Source organism: Setaria viridis, chromosome 5 (assembly GCF_005286985.2).
Source record: "Setaria viridis chromosome 5, Setaria_viridis_v4.0, whole genome shotgun sequence".
In the NCBI taxonomy this organism is placed as follows: domain Eukaryota; kingdom Viridiplantae; phylum Streptophyta; class Magnoliopsida; order Poales; family Poaceae; genus Setaria; species Setaria viridis.
In genome coordinates this window covers 37,705,239-37,728,740 of record NC_048267.2, presented here as the reverse complement: position 1 = coordinate 37,728,740, position 23,502 = coordinate 37,705,239, and the positions used below count along the sequence as shown (strand labels likewise).

Below are 23,502 nucleotides of genomic sequence, written 5' to 3'. Positions count from 1 at the left end.
TTTTGATGCGCAGTAAAGAAGTGTTTTCAGATCACCATTTGCACTGGTTTAGGCCTGGTTTAGTTCCGGTTGCTTATTTTTAGCACCCGTCACATCGAATCGAATGTTTAGATACTGATTAGGAGTATTAAACGTAGACTAATTACAAAACCCATTACATAAGTGGAGGCTAAATGGCGAGACGAATCTATTAAGCCTAATTAGTTCATGATTTGACAATGTGTTGCTACAGTAAACATTTGCTAATGATGGATTAATTAGGCTTAATAGATTCGTCTCGCCGTTTAGCCTCCACTTATGTAATGAGTTTTGTAAATAGTCTACGTTTAATACTCCTAATTAGTATCTAAATATTCGATGTGACACATACTAAAAATAAGCAAAGGCCCCCTTAGATTTTGCCAATAGCTATAACCAACTCATGATGGGGCAGTGATCACAGCTCAAGGGAGACGGAGTCACAGTCAAGAGCTAAAATCAGATCACCAGGACAGCACAGGGCTGAATTTCATGTTTCTGAATGTTTCCGGCTCGGCGTGGTGTGTCTTAAATGCGCTGAAACGGAGCCTAATGTTGAGCTCCAGACTCGGCCCACGGGCCCAGGCTGGTGAAGCACCATGTGCTGCTGTGGCCTGGTAGCCCATTCAAAAGCCAATTACAGTATATTTTGTACAAAGGTAACTCGCAAGCCTCAAAAAAAAAAAAGAAAGAAAAAGAAAAAAAACTCGCAACCCTAGAAAAGAAGGAAAAAAAATCCAGTTTCCAGTCTTACATACATCACTGAAGTAGCAGTTCATGTACAACAAAGTTGAAACTTCTTGTCATGACAGGAAAAAACACTTCGTATCATGTAGTATGCTTCATTTTTCTTTACAATGGAATATAGGCTGATCGCCTGATCCTATCTATTTCCCTCTCACAATCAAACGTTGCCTCGTTCAAAGCTGCTTCAGTGCTTCTAATTGATCTTTTCCAAGACTTTTAATGCTTTCTCAGTTTCTTAGTAGAAAGCTGTCATTCACCTTAAGCTGTAGCAGGCCAAGTAGCATCTGTATATTTTTCTGAAGAAATACGTACCGGTGGTCAATCAATGTATGGTTCGTATCGAAGGAATAATTGTTCTTGAGCTTCATTTACCATCGTTTGGCATAAACAAGGGGCAAAATATCTGCTCAAATCAAAATTATACTAAAAAATGCTGCCAGCTGACATTGACTTTCAAAGAGACAGCAAAAGTCGTCTGGGCTTATCGTCCTCGTCCAACAACTCACAGAACCAAAGGTATTCCCATGGCCGAACCCATCCTTGCTTCCTTGATCCATGGCATAGCATCCCTGCTTACCACCGGAGTAGCCAACCACGGCCAGCGCCTCCTGGCCACAGGCCAGGATGTACGCTGGCTCCGCGATGAGCTCCACAGCATGCAGATCTTCCTGCACGAAATGGAGGCGTGTGGTGGCGATGGTGGCGCGACCACAGAAGCATGGGTCCACCAGATTAGGGACGTCATGCTTGATTCGGAGGATGTCATAGATGTCTTCGACACCAGTCAGGTGAGCAGTTGCAGCATCCTCCGTAACCTAAGAGCACGGAGCAAAGTTGGGGCTCGGATCAGACGCATCAGGAACCAGCTGAGTGACATCTCCCGCCGTCGGTTAGAGTACCCAACCAAACCACCAGCAGGTTGCAGCGAAAACTGGATCCATGGCCTAGCTTCATCTCCCCTGCTTCATGACAAAGATACTGTTGGCCTGGATAGAGACCTGGATGCGTTGCTTCAGCACATTTTGGGTGGGGAATCAGAGCTCAGTGTCATGTCCTTGGTGGGCATGGGTGGTGTTGGTAAGACCACGCTTGCCAAGAAGGTGTACAACCACCCACATGTGACGAAGCATTTCGACCGCAGTTCATGGGTCTATGTTTCAAACATGATGGAGCGGCGAGGTGTCCTCCGTGAGATGGCCAAGGGGCTGATGAGGATCCCCTCCGCAGAGGCGAGCTCTCTCAGTGAGGGGCAACTCCAACAACTGCTCTTGAGTGGCCTCGGGGGTATGCGGTTTTTGCTTGTGCTTGATGATGTCTGGGACAAAGGGCTCTGGAATGTGATCAAGCTGGTTTTGCCTAATAATGATAGTGGCAGCCGGGTCCTTATGACAACGCGTAACATCACCGTGGCTGAGTCGGTTGTTGATGCGAGAAGTGATGTCCATCGACTTCAGCCAATGACATTTGAAGATTCCTACAATCTGTTTTGCAAAAAGGCCTTCTTGAAAGATGGGATATGCCCAGATGATCTGAAGGAGATGGCAAAGGACATTGTGAGGAAGTGTGCTGGTTTGCCCCTTGCTATAGTTGCAGCAGGGAGCGTGATGTCAAGGAAGGAAAAAACAGATACCAAATGGAGGTGTGTCCTGGAAAACATTCAGAAGGACCAAAACAATGGTGACATGGGAGTCCAGCAAGCACTGCTTTTAAGCTACAAGGATCTCCCACACCCTTTAAAGCCATGTTTTCTGCTGCTCTCTGTCATTCCTTATGACTCAGAGATCTCCCGAAAGAAACTGGTCCGACTATGGATTGCAGAAGGGTTTGTGCAAGAGAAAAATAATGAGACACTTGAAACAACTGCAGAGAAGTACCTCATGGAGCTCATAAACAGAAGCATGATAGAAGTGGCAGTTGCTAGCAGCAGTGGGAGAGTAAAAGCATGCAGAGTTCATGATCTTCTTCACGATCTTGCCATCTCGCTGTCTGAAAATGGGAAATTTTCCGTCATTTGTCATGATAGATGTGCAAGCACTAGCGCTCGGCGCATCTCATTGCAGACATCTAATGTGCTATTCCGCAAAGAACACAAGAAAAGATTGCGATCTGTTTTCATGTTCAGCAGTAGTGCTCCTGCTGTATTGAAAAGCAAAATTATTGCAAAGAGCTTTGAACTAGTACGAATTTTGGATTTGGAAGATGGCAAAGTGCTAAAACTTCCAAAAGAGATAGGAGGACTACTTCACTTGAGATATCTTGGGCTAAGAGGAACAAAAGTGAAGGAGCTACCAAGAACACTGCAAAAACTCTGTCACTTGCAAACTCTTGATATCAGGAAGACTCAAATAAAAATAGTTGCATTTCACATCAAGTGCTTGAGGAATTTACGAAATCTAGAGATGAGACAAGATGGCCAAAGCATCAGTGTCCCAATGGGACTTGCCCAGCTTGGCAAACTCCAGGTATTAACTGGTTTGCAAGCAAGTACAGCTGTTGTTCATGAGATTGCAAGCCTTACTAAGCTTCAAAAGCTTTCTATAGAGGACTTAAACAATGAAGATGCAGAAAAACTATGTTCTTCAGTAAATAATCTGGAGGAACTATCATACCTATCCATCTTCTCAGGTGATGGTATCAGACCTCTTGACATTGCAACACTGAAGCCTTCGTCATGTCTACAGAAATTGCACATAGCTGGAACATTGCAGACATTGCCAGATTGGTTTGCTCAGCTACAAAACCTTACAAAGCTGCGCTTGAGCTTCTCAAAACTTGAAGAAGATCCACTTTCAGTTCTCGCACAATTGCCAAATCTGCTATTCCTCCAGCTGAACAAAGCATACCAGGGAAAAGTAATGAGATGCTGTTGTCCAGGCTTTCCAAAGCTGAAAATATTTATCATAACTGAACTTGAGAAACTGGAAGAATGGGATGTTGATGAAGGAGCCATGCCATGTGTCCTGGAAGTGTGGATCATGCTATGTGCAAATCTAGCAACAGTTCCTACTGGGTTGCAGTCTCTTGCTACATTGCAGAGACTGAGATTGGTGGGCATGCCAAGCTCGTTTATTGATAGATTGGGAGAACATGGTGAAGATTTTGTTAGGGTCAAACACATCCCATCTATCCAGATCATTCAGCAGTTTGGGTAAAAGTGAAATATTGCAGTAATTATGATTGTAGCTTATATGTTGCAGCTTATAGGACTTCGAAGATACTGATATTATACGATATGAGAAAATCTTATTTTTATTTTTCTTGTTTCCATGGGTCCAAGTGGTGTAAATTTTGGCAAGCATGTTATGCATCCACTACAATTGCCGCTTGTTCTGATTTCTGAATAGTCAGAACTCATGTTAACTTTTAGCACGACATATAGTGAACAGGATTCCGTGAAGCATAACCTTCGGCAGCTATGCAAGGCAAGAAGAATTGAAATACCTTGGCGATAGCCCAGATTAACTTTTCATGCAAGTTATACGACAGCATTGTGGAATTGTGCAATTGTTCTTAGGCCATTTGTGCATGTACGACATATCTGTGCAAGAAACAGGAGGAGCGGCTCACCGTGAATGCGAGGGTCCTTTCCTTCTGGCTTCGAAACTGGCGGCCGTGGGGGATGAGTTGCTCGCGCGGGCGCCCCGACTCCAACCGCACGAACAGGCGGGTTGCCGAACACGTCGAACCCAATCCCGCGGCGCGCTCCCTGCTGGCGGCGAGCGCGGGCAGCCGGCATCGAGTTGTCGACCGCGGCAGTGGAGAATGTGGGGTAGAGGAAGGAGGCCGGGGAGGCCGGTCGAGGACTGGGGGCCTTGAGCGGGGGACGCTCGACGGTCGGCGGGACGGATGAGGACGACGGGATTTGGGTTGAGCTCGGCTAGCTACTAGCTAGCACACCACTGGGATTCATTTCCCTTCCGCTTAAAGTCCAAGGAATTTGCGTGCACCTTCGCCTGACCGACGTTTCAGTTCAAACTCCGGATAGGAACTGTGTAATGTTACAACTATAAACGGAATAGGTACATTTGAGGGGATTATATGAAAAAAATTAACCCAAAATAAATATAAACGGCCAAAAATATCAGAACTGTTTAGTAATGGTAATGTTAACGCATCAAAGCATCGCGAAAACTATATCTCTAAGTTTGCAATTAGTTGTAAAACTGTGTGGTTAATCAATATATCACAAAATTTTATATTTTACAAAGTGCAACATCCTGATATTGTTTAATGCTAAATATGATTTGGTGAACTAAGCATATTTTCATCGAACCTACTCACTTAGTTTGAGTTCTCGACTTTAGTTTGAGTGGTTGTATTTTTTTGAAATTATTTTAGTAAATTAATGGTGGCGTTATTCTTTTAGTATACACGAGACGGCTGCTTCATTGGTGTTTATAAGAGTAGAATTATTTCATTGGTGTTTATAAGAGTAACATTGTGTGTATTCATAGGAAGAATTGTGGGTGCGTGTATGTGTTTGTTTGTATATTGTAATGTGTGGAAAAATGTTGTTTGTAATTGTTTTTTAAATCTACACACTATACTCTTCTACTACTACGAAATCCACGTAACTCTATTGGATGATTAAATCCGTGGTTTTGTGATAAATTGATTTTGTATAATTAACTCCCGTAGATTTCTAAGCCAAGGTTCATAATGTGCTCGATGAATACCTTTACTTTTTTTTCTTTATATAAATAAGGAAAAATTTCATTTTACTCTTCTCACCTATCCACTTTTTTCGCTTAACCCCTAAACAAAATTTACTCCCCTGAACTATCTCATTTGTCCGATCTACCCCGTAATTAGATTTCTCTTTTTTTTTTCTGTATGAGTTGAATTTTGAGTTCAAATTTTGTGAGCAGATACAAAATATGATGCTTTAGTTAAAAAATTATACTAAGAATTTTTCATGGTTATTTTCATAGGATTATTTAATATGAAATTGATCTTAGATATAGAATCGTATGAAAAGTAATCATGAAAAAAATTCAAATATATTTTTCTAACATCGAGCATTCTATTATAAGTCAACTGACAAAATATGAAATTAAAACTTAACTTGTATGCGAAATAGAAAAAGATAGATCTAATTAGGGGTAGATTGAACTAAATGAAATAATTTTAGGGAGTAAAATGAACCTAAATTTTGTTCAGGGAGTTAAACGGGTAAAGTAATTTTTTTTTACTTTTTAGATTTTTGAGTCTAAAATAGATTTTTGACCTCCTCACCTATCCACTGTTTCCGCTTAAATTTTGTCTAGGGAGTAAAATGGAGGGAGATACCTTTACCTTTACGGCCGTTTTGCGTGCGGACTGCGCACTTTCACTGCGGCTTGCTGGCTCTTCCGGATTGCACAGGCTGCTGCACTAGTCCCCATCCGGCGCACGGGTGCGCGCATCTCGGCGGTAGCAAGCTGACCGCGCGAGGAAGAAACACACCACGCCCTAAGCTCCTAATCCAAATATTATACTTCCTCTTTCTCTCTCTCCTGTCCGCTCCCCTTTCTCCTCCTCTCGCCGTCCAGGGAGCGTCGTCGCCACCGCCGCCGCAACTCCGTCTCGCCCGCCGCGGACGCAGGTAAAGCTCTACCCCACGCGCTTCACTAGGGCAGGCAGACTTAGGCTCCCGAAGCAGCCGAGCGGCTCGAGGCCGCCGCTCCCTCTCCTTTCTTTGCTGGATCCTACGCCTCCGTAGCTTAGTCCGCCGCTCCTAAATCGTGCTAGTGGTGTGGAGAACTGGAGATCCATGCTGACGCGGATTGGGAAGTAATCCTAGCTTGCTTAGACTTGATGGATTCCGTTGGTTCTACTAGTTGATTTCGTTTCAATCTGATATGTCTCTCTGTCTCCAATTGGTTTGTTGTGGATTGGTGTGCTGCGTGGCGCCCTACTATCCCGTTCCATCCATCCATGGGCTTGATTAAATTCAACACTAGTTTCCCCTTCGCGCCCCATGGCTTCTCTCGGTGCCTAAATAAGTACTGCTGCAGTTTGTTTTCCACCAAAAATAAAATAAAATAAAATAAAATAAAATAAAATATTCCAACTGAACTCTTATGCACAACATCTAGGCCGGCCTTGGCTGGAGTAGTAACTTTAGCTTGATTTTCTGCCCATTCTTTCCAATAAAATTCAGTGACATTGAGCCTTCATCGAAGGCACCTTTTTAATTGGTTGGTAATTTCTATGCTATGTTTATGGGATGCTGTGGCTTTAGCAATTCTGGGGCTTTCAATGGGAGTTTGGAGAATTTATCATACATTTGAATCTGTTGACTTTGAACTGCAAGTGTACTGAATTCAGTGTAACTTTGTGCTTGTTGTTTCAATGTGCAGCTGTGACTTTAGACAATTGTTGGAACATCAAGGACTGATGGCAGGTTCTGTCATAATTGATGATTCTGCTGCGAGCAGCACTGGGTTGGGTAGCAAGGATCTTGGTGCCTCTGGTGATTCGCTTTCGGAGTGGCGATCCTGTGAGCAGGTTGATAATGGGATTCCATCAACTTCTCCTCCCTTTTGGGACACCGACGGTGATGATGATGATCCTGGTGCGTGATGGACTACCTTTGTTGCTGACCTTACATTTAAAATAAATTCAGAAAAAACGGATGCCATCTTCTGCAAAAAGAAAACAGATACCCCTTTCTGACGACTAGTTATTTATGATGCTTTGATGTGGAGCTGGTAGAATAGTGCTGGAATCTATAATTATGGTCCAGTGTGTCAGTATGGGCTGAGATTATAACTTCCAAACTGAAAGGTCTATAACTTTTTTCAGAGTATTTGTTTGAAGGAAACGTCAACAAACATCACTATTCCTATGATTCATAATTTAGTCCTCTGGTCCACTACTGGTATAAAAATTTATCAGTACTGCAGTCTTCCTGCTGAGTATTGCACTTTTGGGTGGCTTGGACCTGAAATAACTAGGTTACGAATCCTGACCAAGCTAGGTTAGATTGGCTCATTTTCTGTGTTATGCAGCAAGTATGGTTAGTCTAAAGTAGTAGCTTGCTCCTTTTGTGGCTTGGCTTAATCTGGTTAAACACTTTCCTTTTCTGGTAATAAATGTCTAATTTGCATCTTAATCATAAACCAAAGCAACCTAAATTTTGAAATGCATTATATCTGAAGGCAGAACAAAAAGTTGCTGGAGAATCCTAAACTCTTAACCATGTGCATTCCAATTGAACTATGGAGTTTCCCATGTTGGCATGTTACATCTTAAAACAGTCCACGGGATTCAGTTTCTAGAGCTGGTAAGTCCGATGATAAATTTGCTTCTTAGCTACTTGTACTATTAGTCTTGCATATTGCTGGAGCTGCTAAAAGGATGATACTTCTCTTGGTTAAAGCACTGATACTTGGTGCCTTAGAAATGATCCTGCAACATATATGTTGAATATATCACCTTGCTGATATTTGATGGTTACTTTGTTACCTTTATGCTTGAGACTTGAGAGGTTTGCAAGTTACTCAAAGAATATTGCGTAATTGATCCATGTCAGCTGAAACCTTGCATGCTTGCTGTTCAGTGTGCTCGGGATTTGGTTTGATTTTTACAAGTATCAGTAGCATTATGTCTTGTGCTTCGTGCTCAAGACATTTGTGTCGAACTGTAACCACATGGGTACTTGCACTCAAAATAAGTTATGCAGTAACCTATATATTTTTTATGTCATACCATGCAGTTATTCCCAGCCCTGTGAATAAATTACTTTTTTGTTACATTCAACTCCTTGAAAACTTTGTTCCAATGCTAGTGATTACCTATTGATGTAGAATGCAAGTCTTACTATTATCTCAATTAAAAGCTAATCATGTCCGCGCACCAGTTTTTGTGATTAGTTGACTAAAGGACAAATCTGGGCACTTGTTCCCTGTTCAGATGTTGACACTGTTCACTGTAGTCAGTTTCTTACATGCCTCCCCCTACCCTCCAAACTCCCACGAAGGCATTTATATTTTTTCTTAATTTACTGGTAAAATGGCAGTTGTGGATGCATTTCGTTTAGCTCATATATGAAAATTATGATCTCAGGGCCCAGACCTTTGGATTTATTTGGGCAATATACTTGGAGAATAGAAAACTTTTCAAAGGAGAAGAAGAGAGAAATGAAAAGCGAACCATTTGAAGCTGGTGGTTACAAGTGGTAGGTTTCCTTTTGATGGCTGACTAAAACATGCTGTGGCATCCCTCTTTTCTTTTCTTATTGGTCTGGTGATGAACCTAGTTTAAAATGTCTCTGCAGTTTCACATTCTTTAAAATTTTTTATATGCTATTAGTATGTTACAGATTAACATGATATTGATTTCTTAATTGAACTTGGTTACACTTGGCCTATCATGTATGAATGGTTGCCTCTATGGCTCATGTTTCTTCACTGTTTTATGTCGAATGTTTTCATAACGGTGTTAAGTGCTAAACTCTAGTGCCCTCACTGTTAGTTGTAAACATAAAGTTGTGCTTTTCCTAATTTATGTAAATTTGATTGTTGATTAGCTGGGGTAGTTTTGTTTCTGCACTGAGCGCGAATAGGAATCATAAATCTGCGCTAGGAGTTGTTTGTACATAATTGATACTTTGGTTACTTATGTCTTGTAGAAAGTGAAAAACCGATTTAGAAATTAGAACCTCTTTGAAGATATACATATCACACCAAAAGCTTATCTTGAAATATTCCTCGTTCAGTGTCTTGAGTTGTGATCACTCCACGTTTGCCTACATTGTTTGGTATCCTAATTAGTAAATGCTGCTCTATGAGCTAGTTACTACCTTTCTTTGTGATTGTAAATTTAAATTAGAGCCTTACAAGTGGCCTATATTGCGAACTTCCTAATCGATTTGCTACAGAGCGAGCTAACTCCATATGTTCTTCCCACAACCGTTGAGGACAATGTGGACGTTGCATTGTAGTCATACTGAAACAGGAGTCTAAATGAGATCGACACCTTATTATTAAAATTTGATGATGGAGCTTCAGTGTTGTTAAAACCATGAAACCGAAATATATAACAGCATGAGTAGATAGTTGTTCCTTAAGGTGGCTGTACGTTTCATACCCCATGTGTTCTGGAATTGCTGCTACAAACCCAGTAGCCTAAGTTTTAGACATTGTTAAATATGAATGTTGTCACTATTGGTTGTGTGTTGTGAGTATTGTTGATCTTTATAACTTTATTGGCTTCCATATTTTTTTTTGTTACTGTTATCTTTGGCCTTGGCTGTTTAACACACATTCTTATATGTATGACTTTTTCTATATCTGCCTTGCTGGTATGTTGACCTTTGCTGAACCCTAAGGATTTTGTCAAATTGGTTTTATTGCATCATGGATATTGTACCAACGATTTTAATTTTATTTGATCACTTCCAAACTCAAGCTAGAGCTTGGAGCATGCTGTTAGGCCACCTTCTAGTCCCTTTCTTCTGCATTCCAGTCTTTGTAAAATTGTAAATTATCTTATATCCTGCATACTCCTACTGTTATCGTTTTCCAGTAGTTTTATGAGTCTAAACTGTTAAGCAGCTCGGTTTGTGATGCATACTGATTAGATGTTCTTTTGTGTAAGTCATCCCTTGACCCTTGCTCATTTGCGAATGTTAATTTTTGCAGGTATATTCTAGTTTACCCTCAAGGATGTGATGTCTCCAATCACTTGTCATTGTTTCTTTGTGTTGCTAAACATGACAAACTCCTCCCAGGTTTGGTACTACTATGTTGCCTAAACTATCTTTTGTTCTCCACACATCTATTCCCTTACTAATAGCTTTGACGCTTTAAGGATGGAGCCATTTTGCGCAATTTACTATAGCTGTGGGCAACCTTGATCCGAAGAAAGTTAAATATTCAGGTGATCTGAAAATGATGTTTTCTTCCTTCTGAGCTAAACAGCCACCTTCAGAGGTTGACTTAGTGACTTTGCAGACACCTTACACAGATTCTGGAAGAAGGAACATGATTGGGGATGGAAAAAGTTTATGGAATTGTCAAAGATTCAAGATGGTTTTCTTGTTGATGATGTTCTTGAAATCATAGCTCAAGTTCAAGTTATCAGGTAGCTAGTTTGTCACATTTTTGGCTTCATGATTATAACCTTTTGTCACTTTTTGGTTTTCATGATTAAAATCAATAAGTTCTTTACAACCTCGGATCCCTATGGTTAAACATAAACTTTACCTGAGTTCCTCATCTAATGAAATACTTCACACATAGTCTTCAGGATTTGCAATTTCCATGTTTTTGAAGCACCAGCGATTGTTGGTCTTGTTGGGGGAAAAATATAGTGATAGGTTTATTCTTCGTCGCCTTAAGCCCTTAAGTACATACGTAACTAGGAATATAGAAAATTGCATTTTTGGAATTTGCAATAATGGGATGGGCGAAAGGCTTTGATGATGAGAAAGGCAATAATGCGATGGTCAAATGATGGGAACTGAATCTGCGCATTGTGGATTCACAGTCCACTGCCTTCATCCACTTGGCTACATCCGCCCTTTATCCAGCTAAAGGATTTTCTCTTTTCTCCATTCATCATTATTCTATTTATTTTGACCGCCATACCTCGATCGAGATAGTGGACATAGGATGCCACTCTTTAAAATGAAAAAAAAAGAGAGTAATCAGCTGTGACATGGAAAAACAAATCCTTTTGTAGCTCGTCATTTATTGGCAAAAATCGCGACTAAAGTTGTTGTTTCCATTTTTATAGAATTTCAAGATTATAATGGATCTATGAAAAGATCGTGTATTTACAACTACAACGGAATAGTATAAAAAGTCAACACCAATGATTAAATATAATTTATGGCTACACAAACTGTTGAGGATAGTTCTAGACCTAAGCCAAAACGGACTGTATGTGTGCTTTCTAGATAGTTCAGATATTGACCTGTAACTTTCCTTTCTTTGTCATGTTACAAGATGTAATTGCTCATGCAGTAGAAACCTTCTTTGTAATCCTTTTTTATTGCAAGAAGCATGTATCCTATTGTATTTTGTCCAGTGTTACTTCTTATATTTGAGGCCGTCGCTTCACCTACTATTGTTTAAACCTTAGCTTCTATCTTTATTGTTCTTATGTACACCCATTATTTTCTCAGCTCAGCTATATTTGTGAATTTTTGTTCTTGATACTGGGTCCTCATCAATTGACCACAACCTAATCTGTAACTGTTATCTTTTATGTTCTTCGATACTGGAGAGAGAAAGCAGACAGACCATTTCGTTGTCTCGATCGCCCTTATCGTCGAGAATTACTCCGTGTATACATGACAAACATAGAGCAAATTTACCGACGCTTTGTTGAAGAACGCAGACGCAAACTTATCAGGCTCATTGACGATGACATGAAGTGGTCAAGGTTAGATAATAAGCCTTTTGAATGTTATGCAACAATGAATGGTTTAATAGTTGTTGATTTCTTGGTATACTCTAATGCATGTTGATCTTTCTTTCTATTGCAGCTTCCGTGCTTTCTGGCTTGCCATCGATCCAAAAACGAAACGCCGAATGTCCAGAGAGAAGACTGACATCATATTGAAAATGGTGGTGAAGCATTTTTTTCTCGAGAAAGAAGTCACCTCAACATTAGTTATGGATGCTCTGTATACTGGGTTGAAGGCACTTGAGGGCCATAGCAATGGCAAGAAAGGAATAGTAACAACAATGGACTTCGAGGAGCTTCCAGCACCTATGGTCCATGTTGATACGGACATGTTTGTTTTGGCTGGTGATTTCATAGCACTGCTTAAGAGGGCAGCTTTAGAGCCTTTGTCCTGTCAGTCTCTGTCACCAAAAGATGACAAATGTTCCCAAAGCCGTGCTAAGGTAGGTACTTGTCGTATGATTAATCTGCCCTTTTAGTTTTATAGTCGAGATTAGATTTTTCTCCCGCAGATGAATTCTATCATTATTATGTCTTTCTATGACATTAGTGTTTCATCTGTTTCATTGCAGTTTAGCTCAAAATTTATGTAGTTATTTTGTATTTAGTATTTAGTATTTAGTTTTTTTCCTGGTCTTCCCTCGGTTATTCTACTTACTTGTTCATTTGTAGTGTTTTTTAAATGTTTTTATGGTTATGCTACTTGTTCATTTGTAGTGTTTTTGAAATGTTTTTACTTGCTAGCTAGCACATCATTCAGCCATTGCAAGTGTGGCCACAGTAACTTTGTTTTTTCAATCAGGGATGCAAGTGGGTACTCCAAGGGTAGTTCTGGTTCATTTTCTTAGTTCCTTTACGCTCCATTTTTCTTGCTTTGAAATCCGAATTAGTTCATTTGGAGGGAAAAGAAACTTGCACCCTACACTCGCTTAGATTAGTTACTCTCCAACCTGTTGCACTCGAACGGAGGCAATATTTTGCTACTGTGACCATCTCTATGTTCTTACAAGCTTGTTTGTTCATTCAAATATAGTGACTCATCAGTGTGTTAATTTCTGGGGGTGGGGTTTAATTATTTGAGAAGTTCATATCACCCCTTGAACTTCACTAAACTACTAAATTGTTCAATCCACACTCAGTCCTGGAAGTTCTATCTCTGAGGTTGGAAGTCAAAATGACACCTTTTCTTGTGACAAGTGGCAGTATAAATATTCTGCAATCATCCACTATTCTGCTTCTGGTCTTTATGTCTGAGGTTGCTAGCATTACTAGTATTTTGTGCATTATACTTATTGTTTTGCTGCTCATTTTTTTAAAAAAATTCTCATCCTTCCAGGATGGTGGTTCTGGAGAAGTTAACAAAGTTTCTATTGAGCGTGAAGAAAGGCGCCTAACTGGTTTTGGTCAGAAGATACTTGAAACTTTTGTGCTGTCTCATATATTTAGGTACAACATTTATTTATTTTGATTATCTGACTGTTCCTGTGTGATTGATTTACTGTCAACCGTTTATGGTTCCATTTGTCTTTCTTAATTTGTTTGCTGTGGTGTCGTCTCATGCTTAGTCTTCTTTTTTTGGTCAAACATCATGCTTAGCCCTTTCAACCAGAAGATTTATATTGTGAATACCTATAAAGTTGTTCAATCAAGTTTCGTTTTTTTTGTCATCAAAGTGTGTTCTTCTAGTTCTTTATCATAGATAGATGTTTTTTATACATAAATTGGATTTGTTTCTCTTTCTGCTAGAGATGTAATGGCATACTTCAATGTCTTGACATTTGCTTTCATGTTAGTGGGATTGAGGTTGCCTATAAAGAAGATGTTGCTTTGAAGAGACAAGAGGAGCTTATTCGTGAAGAGGAACTCCTTGAAAATGAGAAGGGGAAGCGGGGCAGTGCCACTGAGAAGGATAAGCGTGCTAAGAAAAAACAGGTTTAGTAGACCCTCTGTCTTCGTTTTGATTCCTCCTGTCAAATTTAATGTGGTTGGGATCAGGGGTGACATGATGAAATCTTTCCTATTACCGCAGTTTGCTTGAACAAGTCTGTTAACTGGAAGAACATCCAATTACTTGAATTTGTGCATTATGGAATTATTATTCTGTTAGAATTCTTGATGATTATTTTTCATATCAATTGGTGTGCTCTTATTTGATTTGCTTGATGCATGGCAAGTTTCAGTTGTTTTCTAGAGTTTCAGTTATTATTCTCTTTTATTATGTCAGATTTAGAAATTGATTTTCTTACACCAATAATTTCAGGCCAAACAAAAGAAGAACAGTCGTAAGGTTAAGGACAAGGAAAGAGATGAGTCATCTGATTCAAATTTTCTAGAAAGAGGTGTAGATGGTATCACAAATCATGATAGGGAGAACTCTAAGCATGAAGGACTGTTGGCTGCAAAACTTGACAACTCTGGAGATGGTGCTTCAGATGTGTCAGACAATATAGATGGATCAATTGAGGTATGCGAAACTGACATGTGTGACAAGATTATACAACCTGTGAATGCAATGAATGATGTTGGCAGTGACATGAAAAATGTGCAGGCATGCGAGAAGGACACCGTGGACATTGAATCACTGGTAACATCTGTATCTGCTACTGTAAGCAGCATACGAGGCAAAATAAATAACTTGCTAGACAGTACAAGCCATATTACTAGGTTAGTTAGCATCTCATCTAAAGTTTGCAATACTTCTGTTCACAGCTTGTATTTAATAAATTATCATAACTGTACAGAGGGAGATCTCGGCGCAGCAGGGTCATTAGCAGTATAATCACTTCCCATTATGAAGATGATCTTCCATCATCTAGCTGTTCGGATCGCAATATATATGGTTGTGGCCCATCTCCAAGGCGTGAGCGTGACCAAGAGACTGCTCTACTCACCTTAAAAGATAGGCTTCGTGAGCTTGGGCAACGACTGCACGAGGTGAAACTACTCTTCTCAAAAAGCGTCGGGCATGATTTTCTACTCATGGTTTAATTATTCTTTAATTTTCACTCAATCACTTAGGACAAATCTGCCTTGTTTGAGCTCACTCTTTCAGTTAATTTTAGCTTTTTTTTCCTCAATTTTGATTCGCTGAATCAGATCTATTTACATTACTATTATACTTAGTATAGCTTACGGTTTCCAATTTAGAATTTTAGATCATCTTTTTGAGATACTTCTTTTTTTCCCAAAAAATGGTTGCTTCATGGTTCATGGTTAAGATTTTCATTGTATCAGAGTGAAATTATGGTAATTTGTAAAAATTAAAAGGTTCTTTTTTTTCTGGAAAATCTACAAAATGTAAGATGCAAATTAGTGATACTGTAAATATGATGCTCTGAAATTTGAACAGCCAACACAAGAGCTTTTGCTACGATACTGTGGATAATGTTTCGGCGGGAAAACGCATCACTTGTTTATCATGTTCCAATCAGCTGAGTGCAAATTTCTCCCTTTTTGGTTGTATGCACAGAAAGCAAGAACCACCTCCAGATATGTGAATATACCGTAGCTGGATACATCAAGATTACATTCGAAACATTTTTCTGAAAACTTATTGTTGGCAGTCATATTTGTAACACATCACTTGGTGGATGTCCTTAAAAGGAAAAAAAAAGTTCTCTGATCCATTTCCTGAATTGGAATTTTATTTAATTTGTCAGTCATTCCATTTCAATATTATAGTTGTTCTGTAGCACTTTTTATCGATCAGCCATCCTGCCACTTTATTCATCTGCCGATAAATAAATTGATTAGCCTTCCATTTATGCTTGTTTCAGAAGGAAATTGAGGGCAGGGAACTACTCAAGGCCCATTTGGAAAAGAAGGCAGCTGCTGAGGCAGCAGCAGGTTCATCCTCGGCATCCTCATCTGATTCCTTGGAAAAGACTCCTCAGGTTAGGAAGGGCCCAGAGAAGTCCTTGGTAACTATTAATGATGGAAATATTAAGGCACCACCTCCAAAGTCTTTACCTGTAGCCACAAGTGGTGACAGTAATGGAGCTGTTCCAGCAACGGCAACATCCACCACAAACACTAAATCTGTGCCTATTGTCACACCCACTCCAATTAAACCTGAGCCAATATTGTGCGAAGAACATGTATCAAGTTCAAGTCAACAAATTGAGAGAGCTACTTTGGTGCCCTCGAGATCTCCGCCAGTTGATAAGGCTATTCCAACTCCAGAATCACCTCTACTACAGGTTGATACAGTTGGTAAAGCTACTTCCGCTCCACCAAAATCACCTCATCCACAGGTTGATACAGTTGCTAAAGCTACTTCAGCAACTGCAAAATCTTCTGCATCACAGCTTGATAATGTTGCTAAAGCCATATCAGCTGCACAAAAATCACCTGCACCCCAGGTTGATAAAGTTTCGCAACATAACTCAGCATCGCGACAGATTCTGTCCACATCTATCTCAAAAGCTCGAGAAGATACAGTTTCTGAGAGGGTTGTAGTCACTTCTGTACCCAGAACCGAAACTCCTATGCCAACATCAAGGCCTACAAGTGCTCCACTGTTCCAGGCACCAAGGTCAACACCACCTACACCATCAGTCCAAGTTTCTCCATTGCTTGCACACTCGTCGACTGTGTCTGAACAACCGAGTGATGAGTCTTCCACTTCTGCCCCAATTATATCACAGGCCTACCGACATGCTTTCCTTGGTAAGGGTAATCTAAATACAACCTTATCAAGTCTTGACCAATCAACTTCAATAGGCCAATATACTGCAGTTTCACAGCCATTGTCAGCATATGCAACAGCAACATCTGTCATGGCGTCTTGTACTGAAAGGAACGACCAATTACCAGGTAAGCAAAGCTACATGTTTGGGCCTAGCAAGTCAGAAGCTCTTGATAACTGGCACTCAAGGAAAGTTAATTGTGATGTTAACAAATATATGTGGAAAGATGATGTTCCTAATCAGCAAATAACCAGTCGCAATGTGCATGTGCACCCCTTGAAAGATATTTCTCATCAGCAAGTGAGCAGCAGCAGAACAGAACAGGGCAGATTGGGTGGACTACAATATACGCAGTTCCAGAGTGAGATTCCTGCAAGTTTTGTTTCACACCAGCAGCAGGGGCCAGTGGGTGAAGAATTCCCGCACATGGATATCATCAATGACTTGCTTGATGAAGATCAAAGCGGTGCGTATATGGCTGCCTCTCCGCTCCATGAATATCATACATTTGGCTTGCCATTTTCTTCAGGAGGCAATATGGCAGACTCTGAAATGGCTTCTGTAAGTAGTTCTCGCCGGTTTAACTTGACCGACCATTACTATGATGAGGGTTACCAGAGGGCCTACGACACACAGAATGCTCTGCATAGGTTGAGAGATGGGCAACTTTCCACATTGGATGTTTACTCAAATGGAAGGTTGGACTCAACTACCCCAAAGCCTTGGCCATATAGCCATCCAAATCCAGCAATGAACCTTGGAATTAATTCTAATGCATTATCACATAGGATGGGGGACTATGCTAATTTAGCAAGTGGGAGTGTGAATGGGGAATACCCGGAATATCTATATCGCCGTGCCAACGGGCAATGGTGATGCCTGTATACAATCAGTAATAATAATGCTTGTTGTAACTGACCATGGTGCCAATCTAAGGTTTGCCATGGCCTTTACTTTGACATTGAAGTTCAAAATGGGAAAGAAAGGATACATCATGTAACGCGTTACCTGCATCTGCGTCCATCACACTATACTACAGTGCTTATATGTTCTTTTTTGTTGTCATGTAACTGCTGTTAACAAGCCAAGCAGATAAATCGCTGCCCCACCCATTGTTGCGGAACTTTGTAGTTCTTGCTTCAGTGAGGCTGTTCTGGGCATGATCAAGTGCCTGGGTAAGGTGGAGGCGTGATGGGATTTTGCAGCATCTGTGTTGGAACTACATGACAAGGTGTTTTCAGTCTGTGTGATGCAAAATTGGAACCCGGAGAACAGGTACTGCGAAAGTCTACCACTACCAGGTCGTGTCCACATTTTTTTTGTCATTTGCAAAGAAAGATCTGCCTCCTGTAGGTACAAGCCTTCTTTTTGGAAGTTCCTTTGAAATAATTACAAGAGTACCTGGCACCCTAATTACAATAAGAATTTCTTTTAATTAATGATACAAAAATGCACAATGCACGTGTTGAGTTGGAATCTATTGCACATGTTGCAGCAGGCTATCTTTCTTGTCAGTAGCAATTGCCCGCAGTTCTCTCAGGTTGCAAGCAATCTCCTGTATAAACACCAAACCTTCGGTGCCATTTCTGAGGGAGTTTATGCTATGTTCAAGAAAATTCCGGTCTCCTTCAAGCGTCTTCAGTCTTCTGTTCAAGCTTGCAATCTCTTTCTGAACCGTGGTTAGATCAACCTCCCCATTCAATACCGATGAGCTGTCTCCCTTACCCGAGGAAGTATGCTCTGTCTCCCTTGAGCTATCCTGACGATTTAACCAGCTGTCTTCGGCAACAGATGCTTCGTTCGAGAGATCATCCTCTATAGCATCTGAAGTGGATAAATCGTCAGAAGTGCTGCTGTTGGAGTAGGATTGAAGCTTCTGCTCCAACTTTTTCAAACTAGAGGCTATATACGCTCTCTCCTCTTCAAAACTCACCAAAGAATTTGTGCCCCTTGGTGTGTTAATCATAGGAACTTCAAGACCGCCTTCTTCGAGGAAAGCTATAACAGCATTTTCTTGTTTAAAGGGGGTTTTGGCTTGTTCCTCTATTGGTTCACCTCCATACTGTCTCCTATAGTTTTCAAGCTCAGCTTCCAGTTCCTCTATTTGCTGCTCTCTCTCAGCGAGCAACTCGTTAGCTTTTGCAAGTGCATCGCTGTCATATTCTGCTTGTTCTTCCATCATCCGTTGGTAATGTGAAGCTTCCATCTGCATTGCAGCCTTCTCATCCTGCAACTTGGTGATCATAGCCAATGCCTGACTCGCAGCAATGGCCGAGGCATTCCTCTCTTCTTCAAGTTCCCTGCAGAGCAGGTGTATCGATTTTCGATCAAGATCAACCTGTCGTCTCAACCGGTCAATGGCGCTTTCACCTTCCATCTCGCTAACAATGCTTCCGTCTAGAGATTCCAAACCGGATGCATCTCTCTCCAGTGAAATTCTTTTGGTAATGTTCTGCACTACCAGCTCATCACCACGTCCATATGCACGGGGGCTAGGGCCTGGATCGACCCATGGTGCCTCGAGCCCCCTGGAAGCTGAGAGCTGTGATAACAGTAACCTTAATTCTTCGTTTATGCTAGAAGTAGAGTCCTTCCCGAGGATCACATCCGTCAAGGTAGGGGATGGCAAGCTACTCTTGCTGCCAATGGCAAGCCTGTAGGCTTCGTTCATGCTAATCTGAGTATTTAGAGATGGCCTTCTTTCAACAATGGCTTCACTTGTTTTGGGGTATCCCTCAATGGTACCATGATCTTGAGAAACTTCACCACCTGATTTAACAGCGGCTGCTGGAATGTGAGGTTCATCTGCACAATCTGAGCAAAACAGTAGTTAACGTAAGGACTGACTTTAAAAATTGGTGTTGGACAGAAAGCATTGCTGACTAACCTTTATCAGAAGGATCTTGGACTACCAGTTTATGTGTCCCCATGTCACCTATGGGTTCAATTTTCTTAATACAACCTTCAACTTCACCAGTTGTTTCGAAATCAGCACCAGCTTGTGAAACACAGATATCCCCGCGATCATCTGACAGGGGTAACAGATAAGTCCTTTAATTAGACTAAGTTAGCAAATGTGTATAAACGTTAAATTCAGAAAGAAAGGGGCAAACCTTTAACATGTGCGTCTTCTGAAGCAACATGTTGAGTGTTCTGTGGTGCCAATTCAGTTATATCTAGATCAGTCGCTGACACACTTCTCTGGGGAAACTCACCACTTGATCTGCCAGTATTTTCTGGCCCATGAACTAGTTCCAGATTATCTAATAAATTTGTTGTTTTGGGATTAGATGGAGAGATGCAAAATAGCATTCTCATTCGTACAGTCAAGAATCAAGAAAGCATACCGTTTATATTTCTTTCTCCTGAAACAGCATAGTGCTCTTCTAGTATTGTGAACTGAGATCTGAATGGGTCAGTGTTGCCTTCATTTGTGCTCTGAGATGGTTCAGTTTCACCACGAGTCTGAGGTAGCTCATCACTTGCTGCAGCTGGAAGTTGTGAGATATCGGCATCTGCATGATTATTTACCCTATTATAGAATCTATCAATTGAAAAGAAGTGGCAGTATATGTAATTGCCCGAGTTTGTGAAACAAAATACCTTTTAAACATGAATCTTCTTTAACAAGTATGGGAACATGCTGGGATGCCCATTTCGTCAATAAGCTTTCCTTCTCTTCCATCCGATCCCCATCAGTTCTGCTATCAGGATGGCCATCTGTACCAGGACACGTCGAGGATGTATCGTGGGTGTCTGTAACATTAAGCTCCGCCTCAACCTTTCTTTCAGATTCCTTGATCGCCTCAGGGGAAGGAAGAACGGGCTGTTCACAAGCTGCATCTTCTTGCAAGTCTTCCTCCACTGCACTGGCTTCACAAGAGTGTGAACTTTTCACATCATGGGCACAAGGAACCTCAACCTCGGAGTCGGATGTCATCTGTAGAAGACTGTCTCTCTCATGAGATGTATAATCACTCTGGTGATAAATATCTCTAGGTTCCAAAGACTCATGCACTTGACCAGCTACAGAATAATCCGTGTAAATCTTTGGTGAGCCAACAGCTTCAGTATGTTCTAGTTCTGCAATCTTTCTATAGGCCAAGGGTACGCTCCGTTGTTTAAAATGTTGTCCACAGCATGAGCAAATTCTTGTAGGATTGGAATTCCTCACAACATCATTCCTTTGATTACTATCGAGTTCATTGACATCCATCACAGGCTCATCTGCTATCTCATCATCGCTTGTTTTCTCACAGCACCCTTCGCACAGACTTTGGGCGCTTGCAAGCTTCTGGTGGAGGTGGCAGAAGGCCAAGGATGAAATCTCTGACTTGTGAGTTTTGCAGATCAATTCCCTATAGAAGCATGGTTTCTCATTGCCCAGGACGTGATCAAGCCTGGAGCAGAAAGGGCATGGTGCCGGTAGTCTGCAGAAACGGGCGAATCTAGTGACCAAGAAGCTGTAAACTGCATCAATGAACAGCAGCAGCATCAAGATCCACTCCAGCAATGCTGTGGACAGTGCGCTCGATACTCGGCGTAAGATTGGCACCCTTGTACCCATCTCCAATGGTGGGTCAAATCTTCAGAACGGTTGCTCCAATCTGTGAAGACTGGCCAAAGCCCCAGAGATGACTGGCGTTGAAGTAGGATGTCTACAAGGAAACAAACGAAGTTAATGAGCAAGATGTGAGTTAAATCTTAGAAGTATCTAACACCTACTGCCTGATAAAATTTAAAAGTGCTTATGGGCTGTTGACATCAAAGTTGAGTACGATTGAGGCATTGATAACATTTTGATGAATTATTAAAGCTAATCATTGGTGGAGAAAAGGCAGGGAGCCCAAACACCAGGCTGGGAACCACCAGAAAACATAAATTAAAAGCGTCCTGTACCAAACGTTGTGGCAATTGACAGATACCCAGGACCAAGAGAATTTTGCAAAGTGAGAGTAAATACACAACAATCATGCCACACGAATCAGAAATAACGAAATAACGCAACAAATTTTGCTGCAAGGACAACAGCACGGAGCGTGAGAATTGGTTTGACAAGTAACTCGGAAAAGGGAGATTGATCTGAAGAGTAGGCCGAAACACGTCCGGAGGTATTTTTTTTTTGCCGTCGAATTCAAAGCAATTCTTTCTACAGAAGTAACAGAACCACCTAAAGTCAGCCATAAATCCCATAGAAACCAAAGCTAGAATTCGAATGATTCCAGTCAACTCGTTTCAAAAGAATGATCCCAGCCAACAGAACGGGCTGCAAATTTCCAACAAAATTCTCAAGTAGCTAACCGCTATCATCATCATCTAACGCAGCACAAGGAACAGAAAACAGCAGAGCTAGGCTCGGTCCAGAAAACTCCCAAGCTGAGAGCTGAGCCAGCCGAGAGAACTAACAGAAACCTGCGCCATGGAGTCATGAACCAGCAAGAACTCACCTGGAGGATGATTCAGCCTCGCGAGTCGCGAGATCCCGATCTGCGACCGCAGGAGCACGACGTCGGGAGGCCGATCTTGTCGGGAGCAGCGGCCAAAAAGGCTCGCTGCTAACTAGCTAAGCTGGCGGTAGTATTAGGCGACGATTCGGCAGAAAGGTGGCGAGCACCGACCACTTGCTGCCTCCCCAGCTCGCTCTCTGCATATAAGTATTTTCGGTCGATTCCCCATCCCCGGAAGGAGCCAAAGGCGAAAGCGGGGGGAGAGGGGGTGGCGGCGCCGAGGGCGGTGGCGTCGCCACGCCGGGGCCGCCCCGGACAGCGACGCGAGCCGGCCCCGGCCGAAAGGCGCGGCTCGGTGGTTGAGCTCTCGGGTGCGCTTGCGGACGTGGATGAGCAGAGTAGGTCCGTTGAATGCTCCGGGGCCCCGTAGGCCCGCGGAGAAGTGACGTCGCCTCGATGGATAAACAAAGGAATTTGGGCGAGTCATTAGCGTGCGTTGAAATCGTGGTTAGCCCTCGCTCAGCGAAGTATATTCCCATAACGTAACACCATGGCTACGCTTGCACAAACAAAAGAGACGATGATGGTATTACTGGTTAACCAGCTCCACGTTGGCCGTAGACAAAAGGTGGAAACCAAATTCCGCAATCCCGCGCTCGGGTCACACGGTGCGCGCTTGCCATGTTTCATCCTTCATTTGATTTTGTCGCATCATTTATCTTCATTGTGGTTACTAAATCTTTGGTCGAGTCATATTTGATCCGAATGTTTTCCCTCTTCTATTTCTAACAAAGCTTTTATGGGGTGTTTGATAAGTTTTTCTATACTACTCACATCTTGAGATTGACATGGTACATTAATATTGACGAAGTTACCGTGCGCCTTGCTGTTGATGGTCGCATAACATTGAAGAATAGTCCGGTTATGTGCTGAAATAAATTCACCCGTGACAACTCAAACATGGTAGGCAATGCACTAAATTTTTATCACTAATTAATTTGTATATAATTAGTTTGAACGCTTTAATGGTATGTGTGTATTTCCTAAAAAAACATACTTTTCGTAATTAAGTTGGTAGTCAAAGTTGTGTTTAGAGAATCATGTCCATATACATTCCAGTTGAGTAAATCAATCTCCTCGATATTGCCTCGTTATACTAGCAGTTTGTAATAAACTTCTTCAAGATTCGTGGTCCCGCTCTAAGA

At 41.5% G+C, this 23,502-nt stretch overlaps 3 protein-coding genes across 5 annotated transcripts; 2 read left to right on the top strand and 1 right to left on the bottom strand.

The window, feature by feature from the left end:
• The first annotated feature begins 1,100 nt into the window (after positions 1–1,100).
• LOC140222742 (disease resistance protein RPM1-like) lies at positions 1,101–4,102 on the top strand. Its single transcript, XM_072293736.1, has one exon. The coding sequence runs from the start codon at positions 1,290–1,292 to the stop codon at positions 3,915–3,917; it is 2,628 nt and encodes an 875-aa protein (XP_072149837.1). The 5' UTR covers positions 1,101–1,289; the 3' UTR covers positions 3,918–4,102.
• A 2,085-nt stretch (positions 4,103–6,187) lies between these two features.
• Positions 6,188–17,857, top strand: LOC117857441 (uncharacterized). 2 transcript variants are annotated; one of them, XM_034740097.2, is made up of 14 exons: positions 6,188–6,349; positions 7,107–7,321; positions 8,815–8,926; positions 10,392–10,480; positions 10,561–10,629; positions 10,704–10,833; positions 11,980–12,138; positions 12,242–12,605; positions 13,499–13,608; positions 13,956–14,094; positions 14,423–14,626; positions 14,711–14,826; positions 14,904–15,096; positions 15,939–17,857. In XM_034740097.2, the coding sequence occupies exons 2-14, from the start codon at positions 7,144–7,146 to the stop codon at positions 17,724–17,726; spliced, it is 3,651 nt and encodes a 1,216-aa protein (XP_034595988.1). In that variant the 5' UTR covers positions 6,188–6,349; positions 7,107–7,143; the 3' UTR covers positions 17,727–17,857. The 2 variants fall into 2 exon arrangements, with proteins under 2 accessions (XP_034595988.1, XP_034595989.1); XM_034740098.2 differs by lacking the exon at positions 6,188–6,349 and adding an exon at positions 7,908–8,032 and having other exon boundaries at positions 7,306–7,321.
• Positions 17,858–18,155: 298 nt separating this feature from the next.
• On the bottom strand, positions 18,156–22,617 carry LOC117857442 (uncharacterized). 2 transcript variants are annotated; one of them, XM_034740100.2, is made up of 6 exons: positions 22,298–22,617; positions 20,454–21,508; positions 20,198–20,365; positions 19,964–20,113; positions 19,738–19,878; positions 18,156–19,655 (listed from the first exon to the last, which is right to left on the bottom strand). In XM_034740100.2, the coding sequence occupies exons 2-6, from the start codon at positions 21,415–21,417 to the stop codon at positions 18,328–18,330; spliced, it is 2,751 nt and encodes a 916-aa protein (XP_034595991.1). In that variant the 5' UTR covers positions 21,418–21,508; positions 22,298–22,617; the 3' UTR covers positions 18,156–18,327. The 2 variants fall into 2 exon arrangements, with proteins under 2 accessions (XP_034595991.1, XP_034595990.1); XM_034740099.2 differs by having other exon boundaries at positions 18,156–19,664; positions 22,298–22,615.
• Between the last annotated feature and the right edge of the window lie 885 nt (positions 22,618–23,502).